The sequence below is a fragment of the Amblyomma mixtum genome, chromosome 1 (genome assembly GCF_055824585.1).
Source record: "Amblyomma mixtum isolate Tamu chromosome 1, ASM5582458v1, whole genome shotgun sequence".
Classification (NCBI taxonomy): Eukaryota; Metazoa; Arthropoda; class Arachnida; order Ixodida; family Ixodidae; genus Amblyomma; species Amblyomma mixtum.
Genome location: NC_143012.1, coordinates 236,803,072 through 236,830,474, shown reverse-complemented (window position 1 = coordinate 236,830,474; position 27,403 = coordinate 236,803,072). Strand labels below are relative to the sequence as shown.

At 46.7% G+C, this 27,403-nt stretch overlaps 1 protein-coding gene across 10 annotated transcripts in view; it reads right to left on the bottom strand.

Annotated features, from left to right (window-relative positions):
- bon (tripartite motif-containing protein bonus) overlaps positions 1–27,403 on the bottom strand; it is a 151,189-nt gene that overhangs the window by 14,896 nt on the left and 108,890 nt on the right. For 6 of the 10 annotated variants that reach the window (XM_089565026.1, XM_089565072.1, XM_089565033.1 and 3 more), the window contains 10 exons: positions 24,715–25,026; positions 23,198–23,487; positions 22,186–22,458; positions 16,017–16,293; positions 14,080–14,151; positions 12,746–13,167; positions 11,926–12,048; positions 9,352–9,463; positions 8,683–8,757; positions 5,961–6,131 (listed from right to left, as the gene is read on the bottom strand). In XM_089565026.1, the coding sequence (XP_089421152.1) occupies positions 5,961–6,131; positions 8,683–8,757; positions 9,352–9,463; positions 11,926–12,048; positions 12,746–13,167; positions 14,080–14,151; positions 16,017–16,293; positions 22,186–22,458; positions 23,198–23,487; positions 24,715–25,026 (2,127 nt within the window). The remainder of the gene's footprint in view (positions 1–5,960; positions 6,132–8,682; positions 8,758–9,351; positions 9,464–11,925; positions 12,049–12,745; positions 13,168–14,079; positions 14,152–16,016; positions 16,294–22,185; positions 22,459–23,197; positions 23,488–24,714; positions 25,027–27,403) is intronic. The other 4 variants (XM_089565059.1, XM_089565064.1, XM_089565036.1 and 1 more) reach the window with 3 other exon arrangements.

The window sequence follows — 27,403 nt, the reverse complement described above, 5'->3', positions numbered from 1 at the left end:
TATGATCCGAGCCTTGCATCAGATATCTACAAATGGCATTGCTTCTGAATTGAAAAATACAATCGCAGTAAAATATTGAAATATACTGTTCAGCATATCCTGGCACGTCTGATAGCTACTACTATGGATTCCTGAAATCCATGCATCACAGAGCCAAGAAAAAAAAAATGAAAACAAACAAAATTGTGCCATTAAGCACATAAATATGTTTAAAGAGTGAAACCCATTTACTGGACAAGGATAGTAGTTCACTGAAAATGTACAACAGCATTAAAAAAACCACCAAAGCTAGCTCATATAGTCGGCAGCGCAATCCCACACAGCACTGTTCATGTGTTTCACTTGGCAGGCTAGCATTTCTACCACTAAAGCAAGGTTGTGTGCAATGTACCTCCAGTGGAGTGAAGCACCACTGCCGTTACTGTACAGCAACAGTGGCGAATAATTATTAGGTGAAAAGTTCCTACTCAGGTCATCCATTATGGGCTCACGTGCTACTCACGAGTTAATAAGGCAAATTTTAAGATTTACTCTGTACTATCTCAACATTTTTGACGGTCTTAATTTTTAATTTTGTTTTTGAAGACTGCAGGTGGTGACTGCAGTGCACTCAACATTCAGACATTTTCGTGCACCTACAAAGTCTTCCATGAAACACACAAGGCTTGATGTTGCATCACTCCACATGGCAAAGGTCATATCATCTTTTGCAGCAAACAGACGCTAGAATTTGACACTTATCAGCCAACACTGCAAGAGTCTTTTTTTCTCTGTTGCTCATTTAAGGCTGGCACTGAATTCCCAATGCACACATCGAGACTGATATTTAAAGTTTTGCTGGCCCTGTGCTTAAATGTAAATGTTCCCTCAGAGAAGTGATGGAGCAGCAGAAAATGAGCACACAGCATGACAAAAGATTTCACAACCAACTAATTAATAAAGTGCAAAAGAACTAGCGACTCTACCACTAAGGCACAGGTATGCAAAAGTCATTAGTGCAAAACAGACAATCACAAGGTGAGGGACGCGGACAATGCACAAGGGCTTGTCACTTTTCTCTCTATGCACTAGCTGCTCTGTGCTGCCATACATGCACAGCAGCTTTCCCTCTGATTATTTGCTTTCAGCTGCACTGCACACAACCTTGCACCCTTATTGTACTGCAACCAGCAACCTTCCCAAGTTAGCATCTTAGAAAGCAAAGCAAAGCAGCACAACAACACACCCACAAAGCAGGGAAACACCAGGGAATGCATGCTCACTTGAAAAAAATAAATCGGGAAAAAGAGGGGGTTAGTGTGGCATTAGACAACAGCGCACACATGGAGCAAAATGAAAATGACTTCCAGCAGCAGCCCAGCTACCAAGTAAGCTCCGGAAAACTGACCAAACGATTGATCTTTTACTGCTCACACAGGGTGAGTACATCTCCCAGTGGGAGTACAATCGAATAGTAGTTGGTAGTTGCAAAAGAAATGTGTTATCCATATATGGCACGTGCAATGACAGGACAGGACAACAAGAAAAAAACATGCACTACAAACACAGTGCTCGATCGGAGTAATGTGTTTGCAGGTCCCGCAGAAGTTGCGCACCCTTGAGCAACTTCACGTATATCTAGGGCTGAGCACCATTACATTTTGTTTGTTGGCCCCACATCCAGGGGTCAACTGTAAGCTAACCAAGCGAGTGCAGCCATGAGAGAGCTTCAGGCGATGTCTTTAGCCAGTGTTCCCTTCATTGATCCTACCCTGTTCCAACTTTTTGTGTTCCCACTGGGTCCCTCCCAGCAATGTAAAGAAGTAGTACTGTTTTTGTGTGGAGGTGGAGGTGAGAAGAGATGGCCAGAGGTCATCAAACAGCTATAATGTGTATGGCATTCCTTTCTGGTCTCACTAGCCTTTGCCACGGGCCATATATAAACTGGATATAAAACAAAAGAAAAAAGAACATTTGTGGCAAAATACCAATAAACAAACAATAACAAATCTTGCATGTCTCTTCATATTTGTTGCAGTATGTACATGTAATGTGACAGGGCGTCACACTCCTCTTAAACTATTCTGTTTGCATATGTACTAATCCGTTGTAGTTAGCGCCTTAACAAAATGTTTGTTCTGGTTTAGAGTGCAACACGTGAAGCACAGCCTGGACTTCCCTAGCGCCGACTGGAGTAGCATGCTACGCTAACAACCAGGCAGACCTCTCCTGTATTCATTAAAGTCTCTCCTCCCTCCCTAGTGCCGAAAACATTTGCCAAAGCCAAGACGCTGATGCGAAAGTCAGAGCCGACTTGACTCTTCTTCGAATGAACATACTTTCCTATCCAATATTCAACTGCGAATTCAGCATCTAGCACGTTTTGAGCAGTTCTGTACTTTTTCGTAGTACAAGCTGTTTGCAAGGAGTATATGGCCGGATTTTTTCCCTCGCAGGTGAGCAAAGTAAACAAGTTTGACAGCACAGTTTACCAAATGCAAATCTCATCCGAGTTTATTTAAAAAGCCTAAGCAGAGTTCAGTAAATCAATATGATCGGTTGTTTACGGTGTCTTCTGCACTGTGACATGCAGAGCTCAGCAACAGCCACAGATGTATTTTCTGTTCTGCTAGGTATTGTTTGACACGTTTGGCAACCTAACATTGCATCTGGCTAAGTAACGAACATTGTTCCATTGTGTCTGTCACTTCCATTATCAGCTGAACATCACATGAAAGCTTCTTCATCACATGAAAGCTTCTTCATCACATGAAAGCTTCTTCATCACATGAAAGCTTCTTCATCACATGAAAGCTTATTCATCACATGAAAGCTTCTTCTTTCTGAACTCTCAGCCCCTGTCTATCTTTAGCACAGAAAACAAGCTCGGAATGGAATAGCAGAAAAGCCACTGCATCCCCTGATAGAAAGGAAGCATGAGACAGCATCTACAAACAATCAGCAAAAGCGCTCAAGTAATGAGAATGACCTGAAGCTGAACAAAAGCTACTCTGCATTGTTCCCATCCCTGGTTCTTGTCCAGCAATTGCTAGCCAGACTACTTGACGACAAGACTTATCTCAACCGAGCCGTGCCAAGATATTAATCTGGGCAACAAACTCAGGCAGTCATGCGCGAGCAACATAAGACAAATGCACAAGTACTAGGGTAGTATTATTCAACGTACTAACTGTCGACTTCTCCGACCCTGGCAAAAACTTTTTTTTAAACTCTATCTACACCACACAATCTGCCTACCGAATGGTACCACTTGCAAGACTATAAGCCACTGCTCACAGATCTAACAGAATACTTTGTCTATATGTGAGGCATCTCGTGCCATTGAGGAGAAACTGAAACTGGTGAGTATCAACAGGCTACTGCATTTTAATGACAAAGACATTACCTGCACAGAAAACACAGCTTTCATAGGCTAAAAGAGGCGAAGAAATAAAATACACGCGTTGCCATCGCCAGCCATTCTTGCCAGAAAACTGTGGCACATCAAGATGGATTTTCTCGCAGATCTGTGACGCTGCTAAGCTGCGCTGCCATTGACTTCCACACAGTGATCACAGAGTCCTTTTCAGTATGGGCATAACGGTTTTGAATCAAGAGACAGGAAAACTTTTACATACAAATTTACGGCAACAATTGAGCCTTGAGCCTACTGCGCTGGACAAATATCACCGTAGCTAGAGAGAACCACAGAATCAATTTTTACTAAGACCTCGAGTTACATGGAATAGACCGCAGTGCCCCTTTAAATCTGCCTGATCACAGAATGTGGTCACTGTGATTGGCTCACAAACAGTGGAAATTGTACACCACATATGTGCAACTTCACTCAGCAAAAAAAAAGAAATAAAGGCCGTCAGTTTGCTTCAAGTGTGGCAGCATTTCTGCAGAAAACAAGTGATCCTCACATCAATCCAAACTTGCTTTGCACAATGCACTACAGTCCCACCTCGCTACAACTAACGCTGCGACAACAAAATTTCTGCCCTAACGATGTACTTCCCATTCCCTGTCAGCAAGCCATACAATGCAATGCAACTATTTCCCTCCACAAAGAACAATTTTAAGAGTGTGGTTCCCGTTCAACAAAGTTTTGTGAGTAAGCAGCCAATCTTTTTTTATGCATCCTAATACGCCCACAGAGTTCAATATCTCACATGGTTTTGCCAAAAACGGCCGACAAAGTCACTCTACACTTTCGCCGACAATCCCACCGGAAACAAAATTGATTGCTAGGCACATGCACTTAACAATGCAATCCAGCGTGCAACTGCCTGCGATAAATTTGCTGACAGCTTTGACTCCGCACATGCGACCTGCAGCTGTTTGTGCGAGGTGGCTTTCATCTGGCCCAATTTTCACTCGCTTTGCTGACAAAGGCAGGATGGAAATTATTCACTGCACCATCATTTCAGCATGAGGTTACTGTGTCAGCGGTAACTGGCGACAATGTTAGACCTTTTATGATAAGCGGTGGCTAGTTTCATTGAGCTTTCGCTGCGGATTTAGCATGGAGCATATTAAGCCTAGCTGCATCAGGCAAGCGGCGTGTAGCCAATTCATTGCCAACCAGTGTGCTGGTTTTCGGCACGTCGTCACATGTTATGCACCGCTTGCTCAGTGGATACGCATGTAACATGAGCACACGCGCGCCTCGTTAAAGTAGCGAGGTCTCAGCACAAACTCCCACAGAACAAAAACGGGCGCTTTTGTAGCGTGCACGGGAAAAAAAAATGCATTTTGGTAACCAGTGTAGCAGGTACGTTAATTATGCAAACACGTCCACTATTCCAAGATTTTCGGAGTACCACAAAATTCTCGCCAAGGCACTAATTTTTTGAAACAGCGAAAGGCTGAGAGATTTTTTACAAAAATGTTTATGATCTCTCCAGTCTGATTCTGCATCAAGAAGTTTCCTCTTGACGAAATTTTTTGTGGGTACTGTGGATTTTGTTGCAGTGGGATTAGATTTACTCGAAATAGTAAGCCCACAAATTGAGATTTTCTGCCCATTCACATGAGGATGCATGCTAAACGGCCACGTGATGTCCACAATATGCTACAACAATCTACGATCCATGCCAATACCCAAGCAAACAAAATAATCTAGGCTTTCCAACAGTGGTCAAACCTTCTACATCAGCTCTCGCCAAATGTAGTCATACGCTTGACAGGTATTTTTAGTGAATGTCTTGCCTAGAGAACAATGCCTAGGTTTAGATTGTGAAGTTGATAATTCAAACACATGAACATTTCCTCACTGCATGCATTACGGTGGTCAAAACATAAAAGTCAGAACCGAGACTCAAATCTTTTTTTTTTTTTCATCCACTTCATTCAGTGCATTTTAGGACTTGAATAATACAGTCGAAACTCGTTATAAAGAAATGGTTTATAACGAAATAATGAAAAGAAGGAATGACAATTCCCCTTGCATGGTCAACACGGGCTAAAACAAAGCTACAGCTATAACAAAGTAATTGCTGGGCCCATTCAACTCCGTTATAACGAGGTTCAACTGCACAACTTTGCAGAAAGGACAGCAAATATGAGAAAGGCTAAAAGACCACATTCAATTTTGAGGCTCATTAAACGCCATAGGTGCTGAGCTTTCTAGAGAAACTCCTGCCTGATAACTAACTCTTCAAGCTGTAAAACTCATGCATCATTTGTCAAAACTTTACATCATACCCTGTACATTTCAAACAGGTGGCAGAATTAACATCTCACATAGGTGCACATAAACACTACTCTCACTCCTCCCACACCGCCACCAAAGGATGAGCCCTGACACTAAGAAGCGTCCGTCGCAAGTTAAACACCATCTTCAAATCCCATCTCTTACACACATATGAAGAGAAGGTCATCCCTGCGTCCGCACCCAAAGCAAAGGACAGCCCAACCACCGAGATGACAAAGCGCAGCACAGATGCCACAAGAGGGAGTTGCAGAGCACGACTCACGTGATTGAAGGTGTAGCAGTTCTTGAAGATGAGCTTGATATCGGCGATGAACTCGGGCACATCCTCATAGTGATTGAAGTGCGACGGCGAGAGTTTCTGCTTTATCGTCGTCAGATCCATGGGCTTGGTGATCACCTTGTAGTAGTTGGGCACCTGCAACAGATCCCCACTCTGCATATCAGAGCAATCAGTGTTGGCAGGAAGTCTTTCCCTTGTAGCTTGCACATTAAAGCAGAATCAGCCGCAGAACAGTACAATTCAACATGCAAAATCAGAACGAAAGAAAAAAAAGGGGGGGGGGGCTCCAGATAAAATCATTCATATAGTTTTAGAATAGCACCTTCCTCAATGTAGTTTGCAAGATGGTGCCAGTGTACAGTGCAATCTCGGTGGTATGAACACAGTTGATACGGATTTCGCGATGACACGAATTCATAAAATTCCCCAGCCAGAGTACATTGCATACAATGTGCAGAATTTCGGGTGTTTCGAACTCTCTCCCACTCCACTACGTATGATATGAACACAAGAGCCGTGACCACATTCTTGAGCACTAAGTGCTGCCTGCACCTTGCCGATGTCGTGATCGCAAGTCCCGCTGTACTTACCATAAGTAGCATGCTGTGGCTGCAGTACTGTGAAAGAATCCTAACAGCCACAAACAGATCTGTGTGAATGCATTTTTCATGCTTCTGCACACAAATTTTGTTTATTTCAATGGTACAAAATTTCGGGAGATGCAATTTTTTTTTAAATTTCACGACCCCATGAGATTCTTATCACTGAGATTCTACTGCACCATCTTAGCCTTCTTTTAATATACTGAACAAAGGTGTTTCACAGTTCCAACAGCGCAGGTCAAAAATGCCAATACAGTTGACGATCGATTTTTCGGACTCTCTAGGGACCGCGAAAACGACCGAAAAATCGGGCAGTCCGGAAAATCAAATTTCACCGAAAAAATCACGAACTTATTACCACTATGCCGGAGAAAGCGGCCAATTGTATTGCACACATTCTAAAGCTCCTCACGACTATATTTCGCCGCGCAAAATACCGTATAAACGCGTATAAGGGCCGCACTTTTTTTTTCCAGATTCGAGGGCCAATTTTCGGGGTGCGGCCCATACACGCGATGTGCGGAAAAAAATTTTTTTTAAGTAAAAACACACCAACCAGGGAATGAGCGACATTTATTCTACGCTCAATCGTCACTTGCGAAGTATTTAGACTCCTGAGCTGGTGCTGCGCTCTGGTGCACGCTCATGCCAAAAGAAGCCGCGCAGCATGTCCGCTGTCAATGCATAGCCGTTGTTCCGAAATTCCATCACATAGAGGAGCAGCTCTTCTTCCAGTTCAGGAAACTCGCACGGCTTGCCTCGGAAAGCGCGCTTTTTGCAGCTTGTGTTTCTCTTTTGGTTGCACCATCATCGGACGCACTTCTCGGCCACGTCGAATTTCCCGCCCGCCGCACGCTTACCGACCGCGTTCGAGAGCTAACTCCCAGCTGTGTAGGTTAAGATGCTTGCCCATCGCGCTAAAACTGTGAAGCTCGGCGGCAGCACACGAAAGCCACTATCACGGTGAACGCGCTAACACGCATGCTAACACGCCACGAAAGGCTGGAGCTGGTGATACTGATGCCGATGTGAACAGCGGAAAATCGCGACGGAGAAAAAAGTTGATGATAATGATCACGGCGCCATCCATAGACGGCACTTGGAAGCTCCGGTGCGCGCGCGTGGCCTCCGCGAACGACGCAGCGCCAGAGCAGATCGTGGCCGCGATATGATCCGGCGGCGCGCCCGAAGCGCGCTTCGATCGCGGAGGCCACGGCGTGCGCATAGGCTCCGCGATCAAGCGCTCCGCAATCGTATTCGCGTTCCGTGTTTGGGACTAAAGACTCGGCACAGATGAGTTCCGTGAACTCAGACTACGGTTCAAGTTCGTGCGGCGGAAGACATTCAAGAACAGTATGAATTCGAAAACACGCGAGCGCAAAGTGCCGACTCGCGCAGAATTTCAGCGTCGCAAGAGGCTCCCTTTAAGCTTGAATTTCATTTTGTTTGATCAAGTTTTCGATATCTCGTGCAGTCTGAATTAATGAGGTTCCACTGTACACATTATATGGCGGCTTGGGTACTGGCGGCGAGTGTGAACGAGGTCCGAAAAATCGAGTGGTCAGTTGCGGTGCGTCCGAAATGTCAAGCGCTCTTACACATTGGCTCTATGGGCCATGTCGCGGTGCCGCGAAAAGGTCCGAATAATCAAGCATGTCCGAAAAATCAGGCGTCCGAATTTTCGGTCGTCGACTAACATGCTTTCTTGTTCAAGAAATGAAGCAAAGAACAAAAAAAAAAAAGCCTGGGCATTTTGCCCCTTCCCTAAGGCAAGAGGCAGCAATAGCAGCACCCCCCCCCCCCCCCCCCCCCCTTCTCTTGCAAGGATTTGTGCTAGCCTTAAGTTTACATACGGTAGGTATAACAGTACTGAACCTTCAATGCGCTGGGATAAATCCAATACCTAAGGAGTGATGACCCGAGAAGACAGTACCAGAGTTTTCCACTGCAGTGACCCGAAACAATGAAAAGCCCAACACTAAAACTACAGCACACAGAACTACATTTCTCACTGAACACGAGTAACAGGGTAGAACAAGAGCCCCACCCTAGCAATCGGAAAGAGTGAAGACAAAAAGATGAGGGCAAGCTTTTTCACTTACCGTCCTGCTGACAGGAATGTGGAACGGGACGCTCAACTCGTGGCAGAACAGGTGAAGCAGGATCCTTTCGCATATCTTGGAGGGAAAGCACAAGAAAATGCATTGCACTCATCACACCTCAGCACAGTATTCACGCCAGTTAGAGCCTATCCCCATGAAAAATTAAGTTGATCCCAGCAGCCACGTCATGCTGTTTTCAGTATGTTTCACAAAAAACTGTCCACACAGTAGCTTGGGCAGGTATTAACTCACATCTTAAGATGTTCCACAGTCGCGACGCATCAATGACAGCTGTTTGACAAAACTTAAATGAGCTGAACAATGCCCCAAAATAATGTAGGCATAAGGAGGAAAGATGGCACAAAAGTAAAAAACAAAAAATTAAGTAATTACTGCAAACAAAAATGCAAGCATGATGTGTTTGATGTCGTAATGTCTCATTCAGCCAGCTCCAGACAGTTGCCATTTCTGCAAAGGAGAATGCTTACCTCTGCAAAAACAGGAGCAGAGAAATTGGGGTCACAGTGACCTCAATCAGCAAAAAATAAAATATGATGAATGCTGGGTTTTTTCTCAGTAAAAGTAAGGAACGATGACAAAAGTGGACCAAGAAAGCCTGAAATGGAGGAACGGACAAACAAAGACGAAGAAGAGGGCAAGGAAACTCACTAGCAACTCCCGCCCGCTGAGTCCCACAGGAGTCTTGCGCTTGGAGCCCGCTGACTCCCGTGGGATGTTGCACTTGAAGATGTCGAGGCAGAGAAGGCACGTCCAGTCCTCACTGCGTCATACACATGGCAGAAAGAAAAAAAAAGATGAACGCAGGGCTTCGCTAAGACCTTTTGGATGTCCTGTGCCTTAAGTACACTATACCAATGCTTTTGAATTATTATGATTCGGTCCATTTTGACCTCTTCACGGCAACCTACAAGGACCTCCGGCAGATGTATTTGGTTTCTATGTAATGTTGTCTAGCCTTGCTGTTGTGTTCTTTTGCATTTGTAGCAGTGAGTTCCGCTGTTGTTTTCTGTTGTTTTCATTTACTAATGAGTACTATATTTGCATTATATTAAATATGTATGTATATGTTTGCGTATCAAGAATATGTTTGCATATGTGATGCTGCTACTCTGCCGAAATAAGGGATTGTGGACCCGTCAAGCTGTCCAAGGGCAGCTTTCTTTCTACAATCCCCCCATCTGTATTTGATGGCAAATAAAGATTTCATTTAATATGTGTATGGCTTTATTGGAAGCATGATATGCCAAGCAGTAATTTCTTTGTTTAGGCGAATTCAGCACTACTCATATCGTAACTTGGCGTGTTTCTAGCCACTGAACACAGTAAATAACATATCTAAAAGCAGTGAGCACGGCTCCACGTGCTTTGATATATATTCACATAGACCAATTTTATCAAATCGGCTTCTTCCCGTTTTATTTTATCATCAGCTGCTACAAAATAAAAAGTGGTACAGTAGAACCTCGATTATACGACGTTCAGGGGACCGCGCGAAACCGTCGTATAATCCGGGTGTCGTATAATCGAAAATCAAAGAATGCGGCCAGTGGCGCTCGGCCTTGCGCCGAAAACTGTTGACCGGCTTCAAGCCTGCGGCAAGTACGCCAATCAGATTAAAAAAGACAAATCTGTTTGAAACAGATTTGCAAAAAAATCTTTATTACCGTTTTAAAAAAATCGGTAATTATTTTTTTTTTTTTGCACCTTTGCCCAACCTCGGCGCATCAACTTTCTTTCAAGGGCTGCCACGTCCGGCAGTAGGTCGCCAACATCGTCGCGCGCGCAAGCAAAGCGCCGGATGTTGTCGACGCTCTGCAACACGTCCGCGTAACTAGGAATGGGAGCGCAAACCTCTGCATGTTGTCCACTTCGGAAGTTTTATCGTGGGGCACAAGCATCCATTACTTCCATTACAAAAAGCGCCGTGGACGCCGCTGTCCTCGCTTGGGCGAGCGCGGCCTCGCCCGCTTATCTGTTTTTTCATCAGCGTCGGCTCCTGCAGACCCATCTGTTGCTGGGACGCGCGTCTTATCTTTCCTCTGATCTTTTAACTCTCCACGGCAGCGGTGGTGGCTTGGCTCACGCCAGTAGGCGGGCCCGTGCGCTTTCCTTTTCATCCTTCTCTCAGTCGCAACGACAACACGCAGGCCGCGCCTCCTTGGGACTCCGACTGCACAGGCTCGACGAAAAAGAGAGCAAGTGCACTTGGCGGCCTCGGCAACGCTCTCTTCCGCGCAAAAACGGGGGTGCTTAGATTCGCATGCAAAGTTTTTTTTTTTTTTCAGAAATTTTTTTCCGAAAATAGGGGGGGGGGAGGGTGCTTAGAATCGCGAAAATACGGTACATCCCGGCCTGCGTTTGCTGACGACCTTTTTTGACGGACGGTATGAGCCAGCCGTCGTACGAAGCAGGGTCCTTCTAAAATTTGCGTCGTATAACCGAGGTTTTTAATGCATTGTCTCTATGGGGGTTTTGCCGGGACCGCACAAATTCGTCGTAAAATGCGGGTGGTCGCATGACCGGGGGACGTATAATCGAGGTTCCACTGTAGCATGGTACCTCAACCGTCTACTTACTTCTCTTATCAGAACCAAGTTTACAACTTCACGACCATCAAGATGGCACCTTTTACACAATTATGCGCACATCTGAAAAACAAATTAGGTGAGAGTGTTTCATTTCAATATACATTAATTGTTCTTTAGGGCTGCACAGGTTATTTAGGTGAAAAAAAAAAAAAGCAATCTGAATGCAAATAATGAGCAGCATCCATGGGCGTCCAGACGGCGGGGAGGCAAGGGGGGGTGACCCCCCCCCCCCCCCCCCCCCCCCCCTGGAATTTCGGATATCTTTTATGCACTAGCAGAAAACTGCTCACCCTGATTAGCACGCTTAGGTTACAGTAACTTCTTGCATTTTTGCTTATTGAGTTCAATTCTTTGTTCATTAATAAATTCTAAAGTTTGTTCTCCAAGCCTACCACTAATTAGCTGTTTCTAATTTTTGTTTCATGTGCATAGTTTAGACCGCAAATAGTGCCATTTTGGTGCTAACCTACTGCCTCCCCCATCCCCGGCCATTGGACGCCCTTGACAGCACCTAAACGCCCCACAAGACAAAGACAAACAACAAGGTCTACAACACGCCTCAAAAGTGTTTGCAAAGCTTTTTCAACCACATGTGAAAGACGTGTAGGGGGGTCTGAGGGGGGCTTCCACTGACCTGGGTGTGGCCCCCAAAGAGGGCACGTGGCACTGCAGGTGGTAGACACGGGGGCAGGAGCCACAGCAGAGCAACTCACCGCCATCATGGCACACCGAGCACCAGTCCTCATTGGGGTCCGTGCTGCACCAGACAAGGAACAAAGGATGTGACAGTCATCTCCAGTTAAGCAGGATGGGCAAAGCTCATGCTACATTTGCCTGGAGACAAATTTGAACCATCCACGTACAAGGCATACTGGTTGCTATGCTTGTCTCTCTCACACATCTATGCTCTGATCCTCACATATACTGAAACTGGTAATGTTACCTGTTTACTTTATGTAAAAATTCAAGACCCAAACATCTGTCTGTGCATGGCTGCTATCATTTGTTTCTGTTCATACTTCTGATGGTAGTGGTTAACCACCGTATGTTTACAACCACATGATCTCTAAACTACTGAGGATAACAGAACTCCCTCAAACTGTCTCTGACATACATGAACCCCAAATTCATGAACTTTTCAATCCGACACATTTTGTTCTCCCACAAGTAAACTCTAGTCAAGGTGTTCAATGCCTTTACAACCTCTGAGGGACGGAACGAGACTTGGTGCTTGGCCTAAATTTATGAAGGTACTTTACAACAGCTTTTCTTTTATTCCAAGTAGGGCAACATGAAAAACCTAAACATAGAGCAGCAAAAATGCCACACTTCCACACACGTACGTGCATGTACACACATGGAGACCACTAAAGTTCACTGTTTATAATGAGATTTTCATTCCAGCAGGTTCCTACCGATACATACACACAAGGACCACAAAGTGCATCACCCACCTCTGAAGGCTGTGTGTCTCTACTATCTTCAGTCCCGAACCAGTGTCAGCAGCAGCGTCAGTGCCATTGTGCTGCGAAGGCGAGGTGCGCGAGGCAGGCGAGGCCGTCCGTTGTGCAGCGGAAGAGCTGTTTGAGGAGGCGGGGCCGTTGCCCACCACGGTTGAAGAGGAGGAAGAGGAGGCGTCCTGTGCGGGCAGGTCAAAGCTCTTGTCGCCGATCTTGAGCAGCTCCTCCAGAGTTGAGAGGTCCTCGAAGCAGTCCTGGACGGCTCCCGACGATCCTGCCGATGCTGAGGTGGACGAGTTGGCCGTGGTCGTTGTGGACGCCACGGGTGCTGTGCGGGAAGAACTGCTGCAGACCGGCTCAGCTATGGAGGAAGGGCTGCAGCTGCTGTCTGCCTGCGGCTGGCCACCCTGTGCACCCTGAAGCAAGAACCACGAAGGGGCAGAGCGTTTTTTTATAGTTACTTCATAACAAACGTAACGGCCCCACAAAATGGCAGCTCTTCAGGTGATGCTGCTGTAACTCTAGCATACTAAGCATGCAGTCTCCAAGCCCAGAATTTTTAAAACTAGGTTCCGCAGGACCCTTGGGTTTCTTTAAGGGCAGAAGAGTGGACAGTTGGGCCAACTGGTAGGCATTCATGTTGCTTACAAGCCACAAAGACAACAAAGAGAAGGAAAGACAGGGCCAAGCACTATCAACTAACCAGATTTATTAAACACATCAAATATATAAGGTACGGGAGTACATACATAGACAAGTACATGATAAAAAAAAAAACTTTTGGTTTTCCTCCATAACCAAAATTCCATGAATGCTTCAACCTCCATCTTCTCTTTGCTGATTAGCATCTCGATGTGATCACTGCTGACTGGAATTCCGGGATAATACGGATTTGAAAATTCCCTCGCCAGAGTGCACTGTGTAACAACGTGCAGAATTCTGGATGTTCCGAACAGTCTCCCGTGCCAATGCGGATGTTACAATGTGCGAGCCACGACTGCAATCTCGAGCGCTAAACGCTGCCCACATATCGCCAGTGCCACAATCGCTCACTGGTTGCGATGAAGCAGCAGTAAACAAACCTGCATGAATGCATTTCCAGTACTTCTGCATGGACATTTTGTTCACCTTGGATGGTACAAATTTCCAATGATACGATTTCACATTTTCGTATGATACGGACACAACTGCTGTCCACTCCATACACGTATACTTTTTTTAATTTTCAATGCCCATCCTTTACGAGTCTGTCACCTCTACACAAGCTTGCACCTAGCAGAAAGTTAAGGTTTGCACAAGACTACAAAGAGAATGTAACCGTAACGTACCTTCTCTTGACTCGAGTCCTTTGAGTTTGACGACTGGAGTAGGTTCCCTATAGACCGGTTTGCAAAGTCATTCTGCAACAGATACACATGACCACCATAAAGGCCTCTGCCACGAGGAATAACCCACATGCACACAATATACAAGGCAAACATTTTTTTTCTGTCACGCCACTTGCAGACCGATACTTCACTTCCTCGGGCTTGCGATTTCACAGCTGAATAAACAAGGCAACTTTCCTGTCTGTCTAAACAAGACTGTTGGTGCATTTAGGTGACTCATTCACTGGCATCAAAAGCAATACAAAACTTCCAACTATGCTTTGCACAGTCAACTTCCATTAACGAAGTGACACAGAACAGCAGAGAAAGGACACATGAGAGACACACAGTCCAGTCTCTCCCGTGCTTTATCTCTTCGCTTTGTCACACCAACTAGCCTAGAGTGCCACCTTAGTGAATTTCAATTTCCATTAAGAGATAAACGTGGCTTTCAGCAAAATTTTTTTATTTCTTGATGTATTTACATAAAATTTCTTGAGCACATCAGAAATAATTTTATGAATCGTGCTCTCACAAAATTTTACTGCTATATCTCCAAAACATTGTTTTCCAATATACATTGTTTTCTCTGAACCTTGTGAAAAGGCTGGAGAGTCACGAAAATGTGGCAGAAGGCTCGTTTGACATTCAGGGCGTTCCGACTGGCGTGCTACAGGTCAAGACACTCTTATAATTTTTTTTTTTTTTTTTTTTGCAGAACACAAATTTTGGTTTGAATTATTTGCGGTGCAGCGTGATTGACATATCTAGAGTGAAAAAGAAATGTCATACATGAAATTTAAAATTCAAAAATTTGAAAAACAAATAATGTCTTGATTTGAACTATGGTCCTGGGAGTGCAACAAAACAAACATGGTCAAAAGAGATAAAACAGTCATGAAGAAATCTGCTTCGCAAGGTGCGGCATAGTGCAAGCGTTTCCCCACAATGCAGAGCCGCAGCGGTTCACGAAACAATTTTTTTGTTTGTTTTTAGGTATTTATGGGCTTTCATGTCCCAAACAGACTCTGGCTTTTTTTGGAGTACTTCGCAGTCGATTTTAGAAATGAAACTTTGAGACAGCATAAAAAAAAAACGAGGCCTACAAGCAGGTAGATCAATTTTTTAAAAATCTATTTTTTTTTTTTTGCCGTTTATGGGGATTTCAAAGCCGCCTCCCCCATTAATTGGAAAAGCCTGTATATTTCGAAATATTCAGCAAATTAAGCTTTTTGTGCCCAAAACATATTGAGAGTGTGCCCTGTACTCTCTTTTACCTGTACAAACACCCTTTCAACACTGGCATGTCTACTGTTAAGCCTGATCGGCACTGTCTGTCCATGCTTGTCTACAGTCTTCTACTCTACTTCACGAAGATCACTGCCACTCCACAGTCCCACAAGAAGCACAGATTTTACAATTCTCTAAATGCAAAAGCAAATAAGTTCCCAGGGTCACTTTTTTTTTTTTTTTGGGGGGGGGGGGACATTTTGACTTGTCTGCTGGCAAAATTATCAAGGTGTGTTTACCAGCTAGATCTACTATACTGGCTAGTTAAGGTAAGGGTCCAACTAAGCACTGAAAAAAATTTTGTAGAGATGGAAAGTGTCTACCACAAATGTTTACACTATGTTGTGTAATAGGTACAGCTACTAAGCTGTGCTTCACATGCAGTGATAACAACACTAGGAAAGGAAGCAACTTCACACATGTGGCACAGCTCAACAGCTATTGCACCCCCTTGCCTACCCCACTACCCACTCCTCCTCTCCTATCCAACTCACACATCTTCCCTCGGCACAAACGCCATGAATCGGAGGTTGGTGCCATAAACAGCTATTGCTGTACAAGACAAGCACACCGAGCAGTGGCAAATGTTGAAGAATGATGGCACGCACCAGAGACCTCGACGCGATTCCCGCGGCCGTCTCAGCAGGTGAGGACGAGCTGCGAAGGGTGTTTGACAACGGAGCAGCGTCGCCGCTGCATGACGGCAGCTGCTGCTCGCCGGGCGACTTGGGCTCCTCCTTGATGCGCACCACCGATACCGAGGGCGAGGCAGTGCGCGACGAAGAGGAGGAAGATGAGGAAGGCCCCGCCCCAACTGGGGTGATGGTGATGGCGCTGTTCCTGCCAGACAAATCAGACGCATCCCCGATGGCTCCTAGGAGGGCTCTGATGGGTGAGGGAGAGGGGGGGGGGGGGGGGGGGGCAGGCAGGGCAGCACAGCAGAACGATGGTGATGGGAAGGGGTTGATTCAAAGGTGGGAAGAGGAAGCAAATGCCCAAAAGCCCACTCTCAGGTTGGCCTCTACCAAGAAACAAAAAGCCTGCATGCCAAAGCGGGTTGGGGGTGGCAGGAGGGTGTTACGCAGCCATCAGTGGTGGCTCCCTCCTGCCTGTACTCCAGCAACCGTGTGCGCCAAAGCCCACTATGCGCACGCTGGCCCCCAACACCAGATCAAGGTAAAGAGCGCTCGCATTGTACCCAAGCACCAGTAAGGAGTGCAACTTTGTGCAAGAAAAGGTTAATAGGGACTTTTAGTATAGCGTATGCGCGCTTACATACGTTATACGCAAGCATTTGGCAGGAGGTTAGAGTGGAAATCGCATGAACACTTAGCAGGCCACAGTGGCGCCATCTTGTGTTAAAATGTAAAAATGTTTTGACACAGTTTTCGCACTTAGCCAAGGTTATCCAAGTCGTATCGCGTAGATAGCCAGTTCCATAGCTGGTTCAGTAAAGCCAGGGCCTAATTTCTTTTAGGTAACTCAACCAATCCAGTTATTTAATAACATCATGTTGAGTTCTTTCGGACTCTTCTGCCTACCACCGAAACGACTACATTTCGAAAAGCTACGCCTACTTTGGCGTAAAAATCCAAATCAAGCCAATCCACAGTCGGCGGTGTCTTGTTAGGGTTAGGAACGGCGGAATAGTTACACAGAATTGAAAACAGGGCAGGTTTATCCCTCATGCGTTCGGCAGTCGGCAAGAAGAGGCAAAGCGAATTCACATGTACCATTTAAAGGCAATAAATATGCCTAAAAACCCAATAACATCGACAACTTCTCTCCGAAGCGGGCGACGTGGGCACCGCCGTGTTGACAACGCTATTCTTCCTAGCATATTCAAGAGCATGCATGCTGAATTCGAAAAATAGCGAACGTAACGCGAACATACATAAAACCTCGATTTGAAATAGCGTTTGGCCCATGCTCAGTACGAATAACGCTATTTTATAGTGTTCGCTATGCCTTTGCGTATGTCTATGTATGCTATACTAAAACTCTCTAATAGGTCAGAAGCATTTACAGCCAGCATGGATAAGCCAAGGATAAAGCTGATTACCCAAACTTACACTGCTCTGGTAGCAGCTGACATAATGAGATACTTCTAATCCACCATAATATCGCCTTGACGAATTGGCAAGTTCAGCTCTCATTTTCATAACGGTCCCTTGCAAACCAATTACCTTCCAGGAATTATTACATAAGCTCTGGTGGTAAGCTTACTTTACGACCAAAGTTGAGGCAAACACCAGCAACCATTATCAACTGCTTCCTTCTCTAACTGCTTACCAAGACAAATGGGTTCATCCCTTGATGCTTTACAAATAATGCTTACATTAATCTTTTTTAATGGCCCTGCTTCTAAGCAAGACCCGATATTCAAGATGGCATATGAAGCAACAGCCATTACTGTGGTTTCCACATGGTCAATAGCAGTTGTTCCAGACATTACAACCACAAATAAAGTTCTCCTCTTACTCAAAGTGACCAGAACGAAGGGAGTATCTGTGATCACTGCAAGTACACACTTTTAGTTCCGCCACCTAACCTCAGCATACGTATACAGTTGAATCCCGGTACAACGAACGCCGCTTGAACGAAATTTTCACTACAACGAAGTAATTTGCATTCCCCGTGAAACCCCCATAGGACTTAATGTATTAAAATTTCCTCAAAAACGAAGTACTTTGCGAGCACGTGTTCGCTTCTACGAATTTTTTTTGCGAATTTTCGCGGGTGAGCGGCCCCTCCGTCTTGTCTTTCTTCAGAAGTTGAGTGCTGAAGAGCGACTTTCCCATTCCCGCCGTTAATTTTTTTGCATCGCAGACCGCTGGGGGGGTGCGCGCACTCAATCGCGCATCCTCCTCGCGCACACCGCTCGTTTGCTTTTTTTTTTTTTTTTCTCCAGATGCCCACGTGATTTTTGAAGTGACTTCACGCCCCGCTCATTGGCTCTTTGCTGGACTTCTTCGATTGATGTAGCTCGCTGTCATGGTGCTCGCGGTTTCCTGTCAAGCAGGAAAGCGTGTCATGATCACTTGCTAGCGGTGTTGGCTGGTAAGCGTTCGCGGCCTCCAAGCGAAGAAGGGCTCCTGGAAAGCGCGTGTAAAAGGCGCCAGCGCACGCCATCTGCTAGCGTCTTTGGCCGCGTCCTCCGTGGCCGCGTCGTCTGCTAGGCACCGAGCGCGTTTCAGGCAGTCTGTCTGGACCGGTGGGCGGAGCTTCGTGTCCTGTCGGAGAAAAAAAAAAAGAAAAACGCGAGGCGGGCTGGAATTCACCGGAAGTCAGTGCAGGAAGAAGCCCACTCCGCATCAGCATTTCTTCCTTTGTGTGTGCACCGTTTAGAGTGGTCTCGTCGCGTCTCTGCTCTGCTGAATTCCTAGGATGTCGCCGCCAGCGAAGAAGCGGAAGTTTCTTTCGCTAGAAGAAAAAGCGCGTATTATCGCCAAAGCAGAAAGCGGGAAGAAGAAGTCGATTATTGCTGCAGATTTTGGCATCGTGCCGAGTTCGTTATCAACGATACTGAAGAGCAAAGAAAACACCGGCAAGGCACTTGCGTCGGGCACTTCAGCTCAACACAAGAAGGTGACGCAGCCAACTTACGAAGAGCTCGATAAGGCTGTCTACACCTGGTTTGTCGAAATGCGAGCCAAGAACATCCCGCTTAGCGGCAGCATTGTTCAGCAGAAGGCCCTCAATTATGCCTGTTTGCTAGGCCTGGATGACTTTAAGGCCAGCACAGGTTGGCTCAATCGCTTCAAAGCGAGGCACAACGTCGTCTGGAAAGTTTTGTGCGGGGAAGCAAGTTCCGCGGACACTGGCGGCGCCTCAGAATGGGTGGTGGACAACGTGGCTGATATCATGAGCGGCTACGTGCCGTCCGATATTTATAACGCGGACGAGACGGGCCTCTTTTTAAACACTAGATTAGGACACTAGATTTTAAAGGGCAGCGTTGCCAGGGTGGCAAGCACAGCAAGAAAAGAGTGACTGTGCTGCTGTGCACGAATATGGATGGGTCGGACAGGCGTCCCCCGTTAGTTATTGGTAAAAGTGCTAAACTGCGCTGCTTCAAGGGAAACAGAAGCCTTCCCATCAAGTACGTCGCTAACGGGCGGTCGTGGATGACCCGTGCCATATTTGCTGACTGGCTTACGGCACTTGACCGCGACATGAGCAGGCAGAACCGAAAGGTTTGTTTGCTCTTGGACAATTGTTCTGCCCACCGCATCGACGACGTCAAGCTGTCAAGCGTTAAGGTGAGATTCTTCCCGCCTAACTGCACTTCGATCATTCAGCCGCTGGATCAAGGCATTATCAGAAGCGTGAAGTGTGCTTATCGGGAGAGGCTGATTCAGCGTATTCTTTTGAATATCGAGACGGACAGGGAGACGAAGGTGGACCTCTTCATGGCTCTTCAGATTATAGCTGCTGCGTGGAACGTGACGCGGTCCACCTTGATCAACAACTGCTTCAAGCACGCCGGGTTTGTTGACCAGGAGGCGACCAGCACAGCTGCAGCCGCGGAGGATGACGCTCCATCATCGTCGACTCCGGGGATCAGTACGGCCTGGAAATCCCTCCAGGATGCAGGAAACATCCCTGGCGATATCGAGCTGGACGATTTCCTCAACGCTGATGCGGATGTGCTTGTTTACGAGGAGCTCAGTGATGAGGACATCATTAAAAGTGTTCGCGAGCCAGAAGAGCCGCCGTCCGAAGCTGAAGACGACTCCGCCCAGGATTCATCCGCCTTGGCAACCTCGTCGCAGGTGTTGGATGCCTTCGATCTTATCAGGAAGTTTCTGGGCTCTCACGACGACGACGTTGCGATGGCTCTCATCACAGAGTGTGAGAGTCGCGTGACACCGCTGCTGGCAGCAAAACGCAAGCAGACAAAGCTTACGGACTTCTGGAAATAAATTTTTTTTTTTTCGCTTGACTCGTCTGTAATTTCTCGACAACGAAATTCCGCGACAGCGAAATTTTTCGTACGCCCCGCCGATTTCGTTGTGGCGGGATTCAACTGTACTGCCTTTGCCAAGAGTAACCAGGTGGTTTTATTTCTTTGCCACGTAGAGAAGCACTTATGGTGGCCTTTAAAGGGACACTGAGGAGAGCACTATTAATATTTTTTTTATAGTAAAATCCGATAGTTCGGCATGTCATGGCTTTGTTGCCACTTGGCCGGCAGCGAAAGATGCATTTATTTCTAAGAAATTTGGATTCGAAGTTGAAAAAGTTTTTCCCGCCGCTCTGATTCAAACTTGGGATTCGTCTATGACGACAGAGGACTAAGAGACGTGAAACATGACGTGCACATGACGTAACGCAGACTCCGTGATTTCTGGCTGCCAGCAGTGCGGACTAGCAGCAGCCGAAAAGAAAGCTACCGCCGGCCGCACGTTGAAGGCATCTATCGGCTATTGCGGCCGTCGCTACAGTCGCTTCGATTACGTTTGCACTGGCGTTTTGCCAGCGTTACGATGGATCTCGTTCTCGAAGTCGTCAACGAAGTTCTCGCAAATAGACACCTTTAGCATACCGTGTACCTTGTTACCGCTAGCGGAATACCAGGAGCCCGCCTACCGCCGGAAAACAGGCGCTGATTTGTCCCGATGCTTCAGGAGCGCGCGTAGCAGCCGGGCACGTGGCGTCATCTGGCGACGTCAAGGAGATTTGCGCATGCATTGGCTGCGCCTCAGTGATGCATGGTTTCTCGGTTCCTGGTGTTGCTAGAACCATTCGTTCTAGCAACACTGTTTTGTTCTATGATCTCATCACGCTTGTACTTGCGAGTTTGGCCTGTGGCGGCGATACCTGTATTTTGGTTCTTGCTCTTTTCTACGTTACAAGAGCTTTGTTGTCAGTATGAGTGGCGTTTTTGTAATCAGGAGCTGGTATTCTGTCGATACAAGCCAACTTCAATTTCTCCTCAGTGTCCCTTTAAGCTCTGAATCGGTGTAAAGTAAGGTGAACTCTTGTCCTCACAGATGGACACATTTTGTTCTTTAGAGGTGCCGTAAAGGCTCTGTTATGTCGTTGAGAAGCAAAAACCTGTTGCTCTTACTCATTTCAAAGAAGGTACATGAGGGCATGAGTCTACAATCTTAGTTTTGAAGTTGTGCCTGAAAATCTAAACAGGTCATGTTCTTGGAAGCTCAATGCAGTTATGATCCATAGTGATTTCATGGATTCAAATTAATCTGCTTATGCCTTGTTTTATGTGAACAAACAGAAATGCTATAATGAGTAACAACTAACAACACTTACTGGAATACTACTACCCTGCAACTTTAGCACGTTTTCAGGAGGCCTGCTCATTAAGCTGTCAGCAAAATAAGAGAAGACATGCATGCAAGCACTTCACATGCTGCATTATTAGCCGCTGCACCAAATGAGAAAAAAGTACCTCCCATTCTCCCGTTCATTCACACAGTACTGCTTTCCCTACAGTTGCTCATACAGTAAAAGCTTGTTAATTCAACCCCCATTAATTTGGAAATCAAAGTTAAAATACCACACTCACTGGTGAGTAAGCACTGCATCTTCTTTTGATCTGTTTGTGTTTTTTTACCAACAAGCAGAGGCCATTTCAAGCTTCTCCATTCCGACATAGTTTACAAAACTTTAACACCAAACCAACAGCCAAAACTAGAGCACAGAGCCACCATGTGCCCAGTGAGAAGACTTGGAGCACCTATATCCACTCTCAATTGGTGACTTCGGGAAGCAACAAACCGTAGGTGCAATGCATGCCGGATAAGAACTTACCGCTCGAGGACACTAGTCTCGGGCAGACGCGGTGAACCGGACCGCGAGTTTGAGGTGCTGGCCACAATGTGCGATGGCAGTCGGTTCATGGAGGGTGGCGTGCCGTCCCGAGAGCTTGATGAGCCCCGACGCATTTGCTGCTGCTGCTGCTGAAAGGCAGCTGCACGAGCGGCTGTGGAGTCCAGCATGATGACCTTTGTAGGAGGCTGAGGTATGATCTGCACCCCTGGCGCCAGTGGCGGTGGCCTGGGTAGGCCACTCACAGGAACTGGTCTGCAGCAAGGACATCAGCAGGATGAGTCGTGGTCTGCAGCTAGCGCAATGGCTTCAACACTGAAAGCTCCCAACAATACCCCTACGCCCCAAATGAAGTGCAACTGGAACAAACAAGGCAAAGTACTAATGATCAAACATTATAACCTTGCTCATGCAAGTGAAGTCCAGTGCAGACAGAGAAAACCAGCGTCATGCGTGTACACACAGAGCTCTCCAGCCTGAATGAAACCAGTGTGTGTTGTCCAGCTGACTTCCGCATATTCAATGTCAGTTAACTCTCATTTACCTTGGGCTCTTCAACTGGGTTCAAATGGGCCACAGGCACCCATGCTTTTCATTAAAAGACAAAGCTTGTAAACTTGAGCCCAAAATGCCAAATACCATCAGATAATTCAAGTTACAATCACTAATAAATACATGACATGCGATAATGGCCTAGCTGAAGGCACCAGCTAAGAAACTGCCACTCACAAGGCCCCCAATTTTCTGCGGCGGAAAATTTTAAATTCCGCACATTCAGAACAGAGAACCCAATATACTCCACGGGAAACACAACAAGCAGTGAATATATACGTTCGAAACATACCTCCCATGCTCCAAATGATTATTCATTAAAATGTATGGTGGCTATCGTACACGTTGGTTACAAGTTGGTTGGCGTTTTTTGACGTGAAGAATGGCTAGTTCTACTCAGTGCCGCCAAAATGAACGAATTAATGCATATCAGAAAGCCCACCTGGACTTGTCTGTGGTGACTGGAGATATGGTGATGCTCGAGTTGAGTGTGATGGGAACACCACCGGAAGAGGATGGCATCTGCTGGGGAATGTGGTGTGGCTGCTGTTGCTGCTGCTGCTGTTGCTGATGGTGGTGTTGCTGTTGTTGCTGTTGCTGCTGTTGTTGCTGCTGGTGGTGCTGCTGCTGCTGCTGTTGCTGGTGGTGTTGCTGCTGCTGCAGGTGTTGCAACTGCTGTTGCCTCATGTGCGCTGCCTGCTGAGCAGCAAGTGCCTGGTGCGATGGCACCCCCTGCAAGAGCGGACACACGAGGTGCATTCAAAAAGAGAGCAGAAGCAGCTCAAACAAGCCACATTCTGCACCGACTGCTAGTGAACGAAAAAGTGGCGGGCTAACTACCATGGAACAAGTGCAGTGTACGGGGAGGCAAACTTTGCTGTCTAGTGGACTATGTCTAATGATCAAAAAGAGAGTTGCCATCATGTATGTGTCATGCTTTCTGTGGTGCAGACTTTTACCAAAACAGAAAAACTGGGACTGCTCAAAAAAGCAGCAAGCTTTACAAGCTCTCTCCAGCACTACACTAAAGAGGCAGCAAGAGGTGCAGAAAGAGCACAAATAAAAAAAGAGAACCAAGAAGTGTTCCTCTTTTTTGTTACTGCGGCAACATATCCTGCAAATCAGGTGAAACTGGCAGTAGCCATCACACTGGCATGACTGCCATGACTGAGCATGACTATCTGTACAGCTCAGCACTACTCACATCACCGACACTGTTGTCATGGCAACACTGCATGGGCAGCATACTCTAATCTGGAACGTATTTGACTCACCCAACAATCTGATTACAGTCAAGCACACAATGCAAGACACTTAGGGAGAATTCACAAGATTAGGGAGAATTCACAAGATTAGGGAGAATTCACAAGATTGAAAGGATCCAGAACTTGGCCGTGCGACTTGTTAATGCCAACTACTCCAGAAATTTTAGCGTCTCCGCTGCAAAGAATGATCTTGGATGGGAATCACTCCAGCAGCGAAGGAAACTTCTTAGACTAAAATTTCTCCACAGTGTCTTTCACAATAAGACTGGTATTAACAGGGAGCATTATTTGCGACATCCCGATTATGTCTTACCGCGTCTTGATCGTGCCTTTAAAATTAAGGAGATCAGGCGTAAAACGAACTTCTTCAAGATGTCCTTCTTCCCCCAAACAATTCGAGAATGGAATAAACTCCCACATGACATTGCTACCATTACCTCCACTGATGTTTTTTTTTCCTCACTGCGAAATATGCATTGTAATTGAGCCCTTGTTTCTTCAATGATTGTAAAAGTGTTACCTGTCTGCTTGTTTGATTGTAAATTCAGTTGCTTGCCTATCTTCTTTTTATCTGCATTTCCTGCTTTTTCGACTGTGTTTGAGTCGTCTTCCCCCCCACTGTAATGCCTCACGGCGCTGTGGGTACTGTAATAAATAAATAAATAAATAAACAAATAGCACCAACAGAACTCACATGCTGCTGTCTCATGCCCGGCTGAGGGCGCATTCCCTGTGCCGGGTGCGGTTGTGGAATGCCCTTCTGGAGGGTGTATGAGCCACCGGCAGCCGACGGACCCATTCGTGCCATGTGACTGAGGGCAGCCATGCTCGGTGGCGTCCCCTTCTGGTTCATGGGGCCCTGGTTCAGCAGGTGACGCAGCTGTGGCGGTGCACCGGGGCCTGGGTAGCCCGCGGGCACAGCGTATGGGTTACCCGTGGGGTAGGGTGGCGGGCGCACACCGGGGGGAATGCCATGCACCATTGGCCCTTGCCGCTGTTGGGAAAACTGCACGAGAAGGAAGAGAGGCCGCAATGGGGCTATCTCACAAGCGTGCCACTGCAATGCCTCACATAACAAGGGGGCAGTGAGAGTGAGACAACACACATGCTGGCACACTTTCTAATTTTGAGGACTCCCTCTTAACGCTTTTAAACATTGATAAATCAGGATAAGATATTCATACAGTCTGGTTCAACATCAAGAATAGATCACTGGTACACAACCGAAGATTGCTGTCTACATATTATCACTGTAAACTGCACACACTGGCATTTTCCAAGTAGCTTTCGCTTTGATGAGTGAGCAAAAGTTCAAATGAGAAGTAAAAGTAACTGAGTATCTGAGTGCTAATAAAGCACTCCATCTTATTGAAAAGTGCCAAGACCTTTGTAACCACCATAAAGATGGCACTGCAGATGCTCCAAGTCAAGAGGGTAGTACTTCTCAATTTTCAAAAACAGCAATAGATTTAAAGGGACCCTGAAATGGTTTCTTCGATCATATTTTATTGCAACAACTCTGTAGAGGTGGTCTCTGCGAGTATTCTAGTCTGATTCAGAAAGCTGCGCGTGGAACCAATAATTTACAAACAATTTTTCAAACTTGCCGCTCACAGCCGATTAGGGCGACACCTCACCGCGCGTTTTTACCCGCCCCTACCACTTGACGTAAACTGGGCAGCCTTGGCCATGGACTGGGCGACCCTTCTCATTGGCTCTGCCAATTGACGTCACGCGCAATTTTTGCAACATTTCACTTGAAACTGAGCACTGATGCTCCTTGAAATATTATTTTATTGATTGCTTATTATTTTTTTAAAACAGACGTATACAGACGTAAGAATCCAGCGCATTTCTTGAAATTAATGTGGTACTTCCGGTAAAGAAGGAAATCCGTCTGCTCACAAAAGCATGTGTTTTCGTCAAATCTTGGCGCCCGCCTTTGCGAGTTTCCTAGCTGCGCCGACGAGTCGCTGCTATAGTGTACTAGAATTATATATATCGCTGCTGTCGTCGCCCTGTGGGTCTCGGTATGGCGTGTACTGAAAGGCTCGAAGCCCATCTCAGCGCTGGCTGCACGCAGCCGCGCTTCGAGCTCCGGATCCATGCTGTTCGAGCAGCAATCAGGAGACAGATGTGCGAAAACTTGGACGGCGCGGCACCGATCGTCATCAGAAAGACTGCCAGCTATACTCGAGCAGCGACAAAGCATGCCTGCTTATGTTGGGAGCTTTCGGCAACGGCACCGCTCGCGGGCTCTCCGAGCGACGAGCTCTGCTGCTGCCTGGCTGTCGTGGTCGTCGCTAGGCCTACAGCTCGTTTCGCGTCGAAGAGGCAGCGGCCGGCGCTTCGGAAGTCGCCTGAGCTATAATAAAAGGCTTACTGTACACATCGCTTTACAGTCAACAGCATCATCTTACAATAAAGTAATAGTATGGTCACTTTCCGCGACGCCTTCAGCCGCGAAGCGAGCGGGCGCCAGGCGAGCCGGACCCCAACGTCAGGCCAGCGGCAGCTGCAAGGCGGTTGTGGCCAGAAATTTGCTCGTATCACAGTTGTTACCTTTACCAGCAGCTCAGTATTGGTCAGCGATCATCAAAAATGACACATTTTTCACATTTCTTGCCTAGGGTTTATTATTTACGTCAACAACACTCTAGCTCATTTTTTATGACGCCGGCAGACCTGATCCAGGCCGGTCGGCCGGCCGGCATGCTCGGTGTACTTGACATTCGCACAAGGAAATACAAAACAGCCATTCTACCAGAGATGATGCTTTCTAGATTCGAGCAATGACAACATGTCTGTTAAAAAGTGGATCTTTCGGCAACGACACCGACTGCGGCAACGCCGGGCGACGAACTGCGCGCTGGTCCCAGGCTGCCCTAGTCGTCGCTAGGCCTAATGGTTTCGCATCGCTGACGGCGCTTCGGAAGTCGCTTGCGCTATATCAAAAGGCCTACTCTTCACATCGCTTTACTGCGAACTCGTCCCATAATAGAATATATATTCGATTTCCACGACGCCTTCAGCAACGGAGCTAGCAGGCGGCAGGCGAAGCGCCGCAGCAGCGCCAAAGCGGCTATGAGATGAAATTTGCTAGTATCGCATTCATCACTTGTACGATCAGCTCGGTATTGGCCAACGACCGTCAGAAGTGATGCATTTTTGACATGCATCTATCCCAGGGCTTGCTATAAACGTGAACAAACAATACTAGCGCGTTTTTCACTCGCCGGCGGCCGGCATCAAGGCTGGCAGGCCGGCCCGGTGTGGCTCGGCCCCGAGCGCCCTGAGGAGCGCGCTGTACGTCATCACGACGCTGCCGCTCTCCGTGCTCGCTTTGGCTCCCGCTTCCCGTCGTTGCGTCTGCCGCGCGCGGC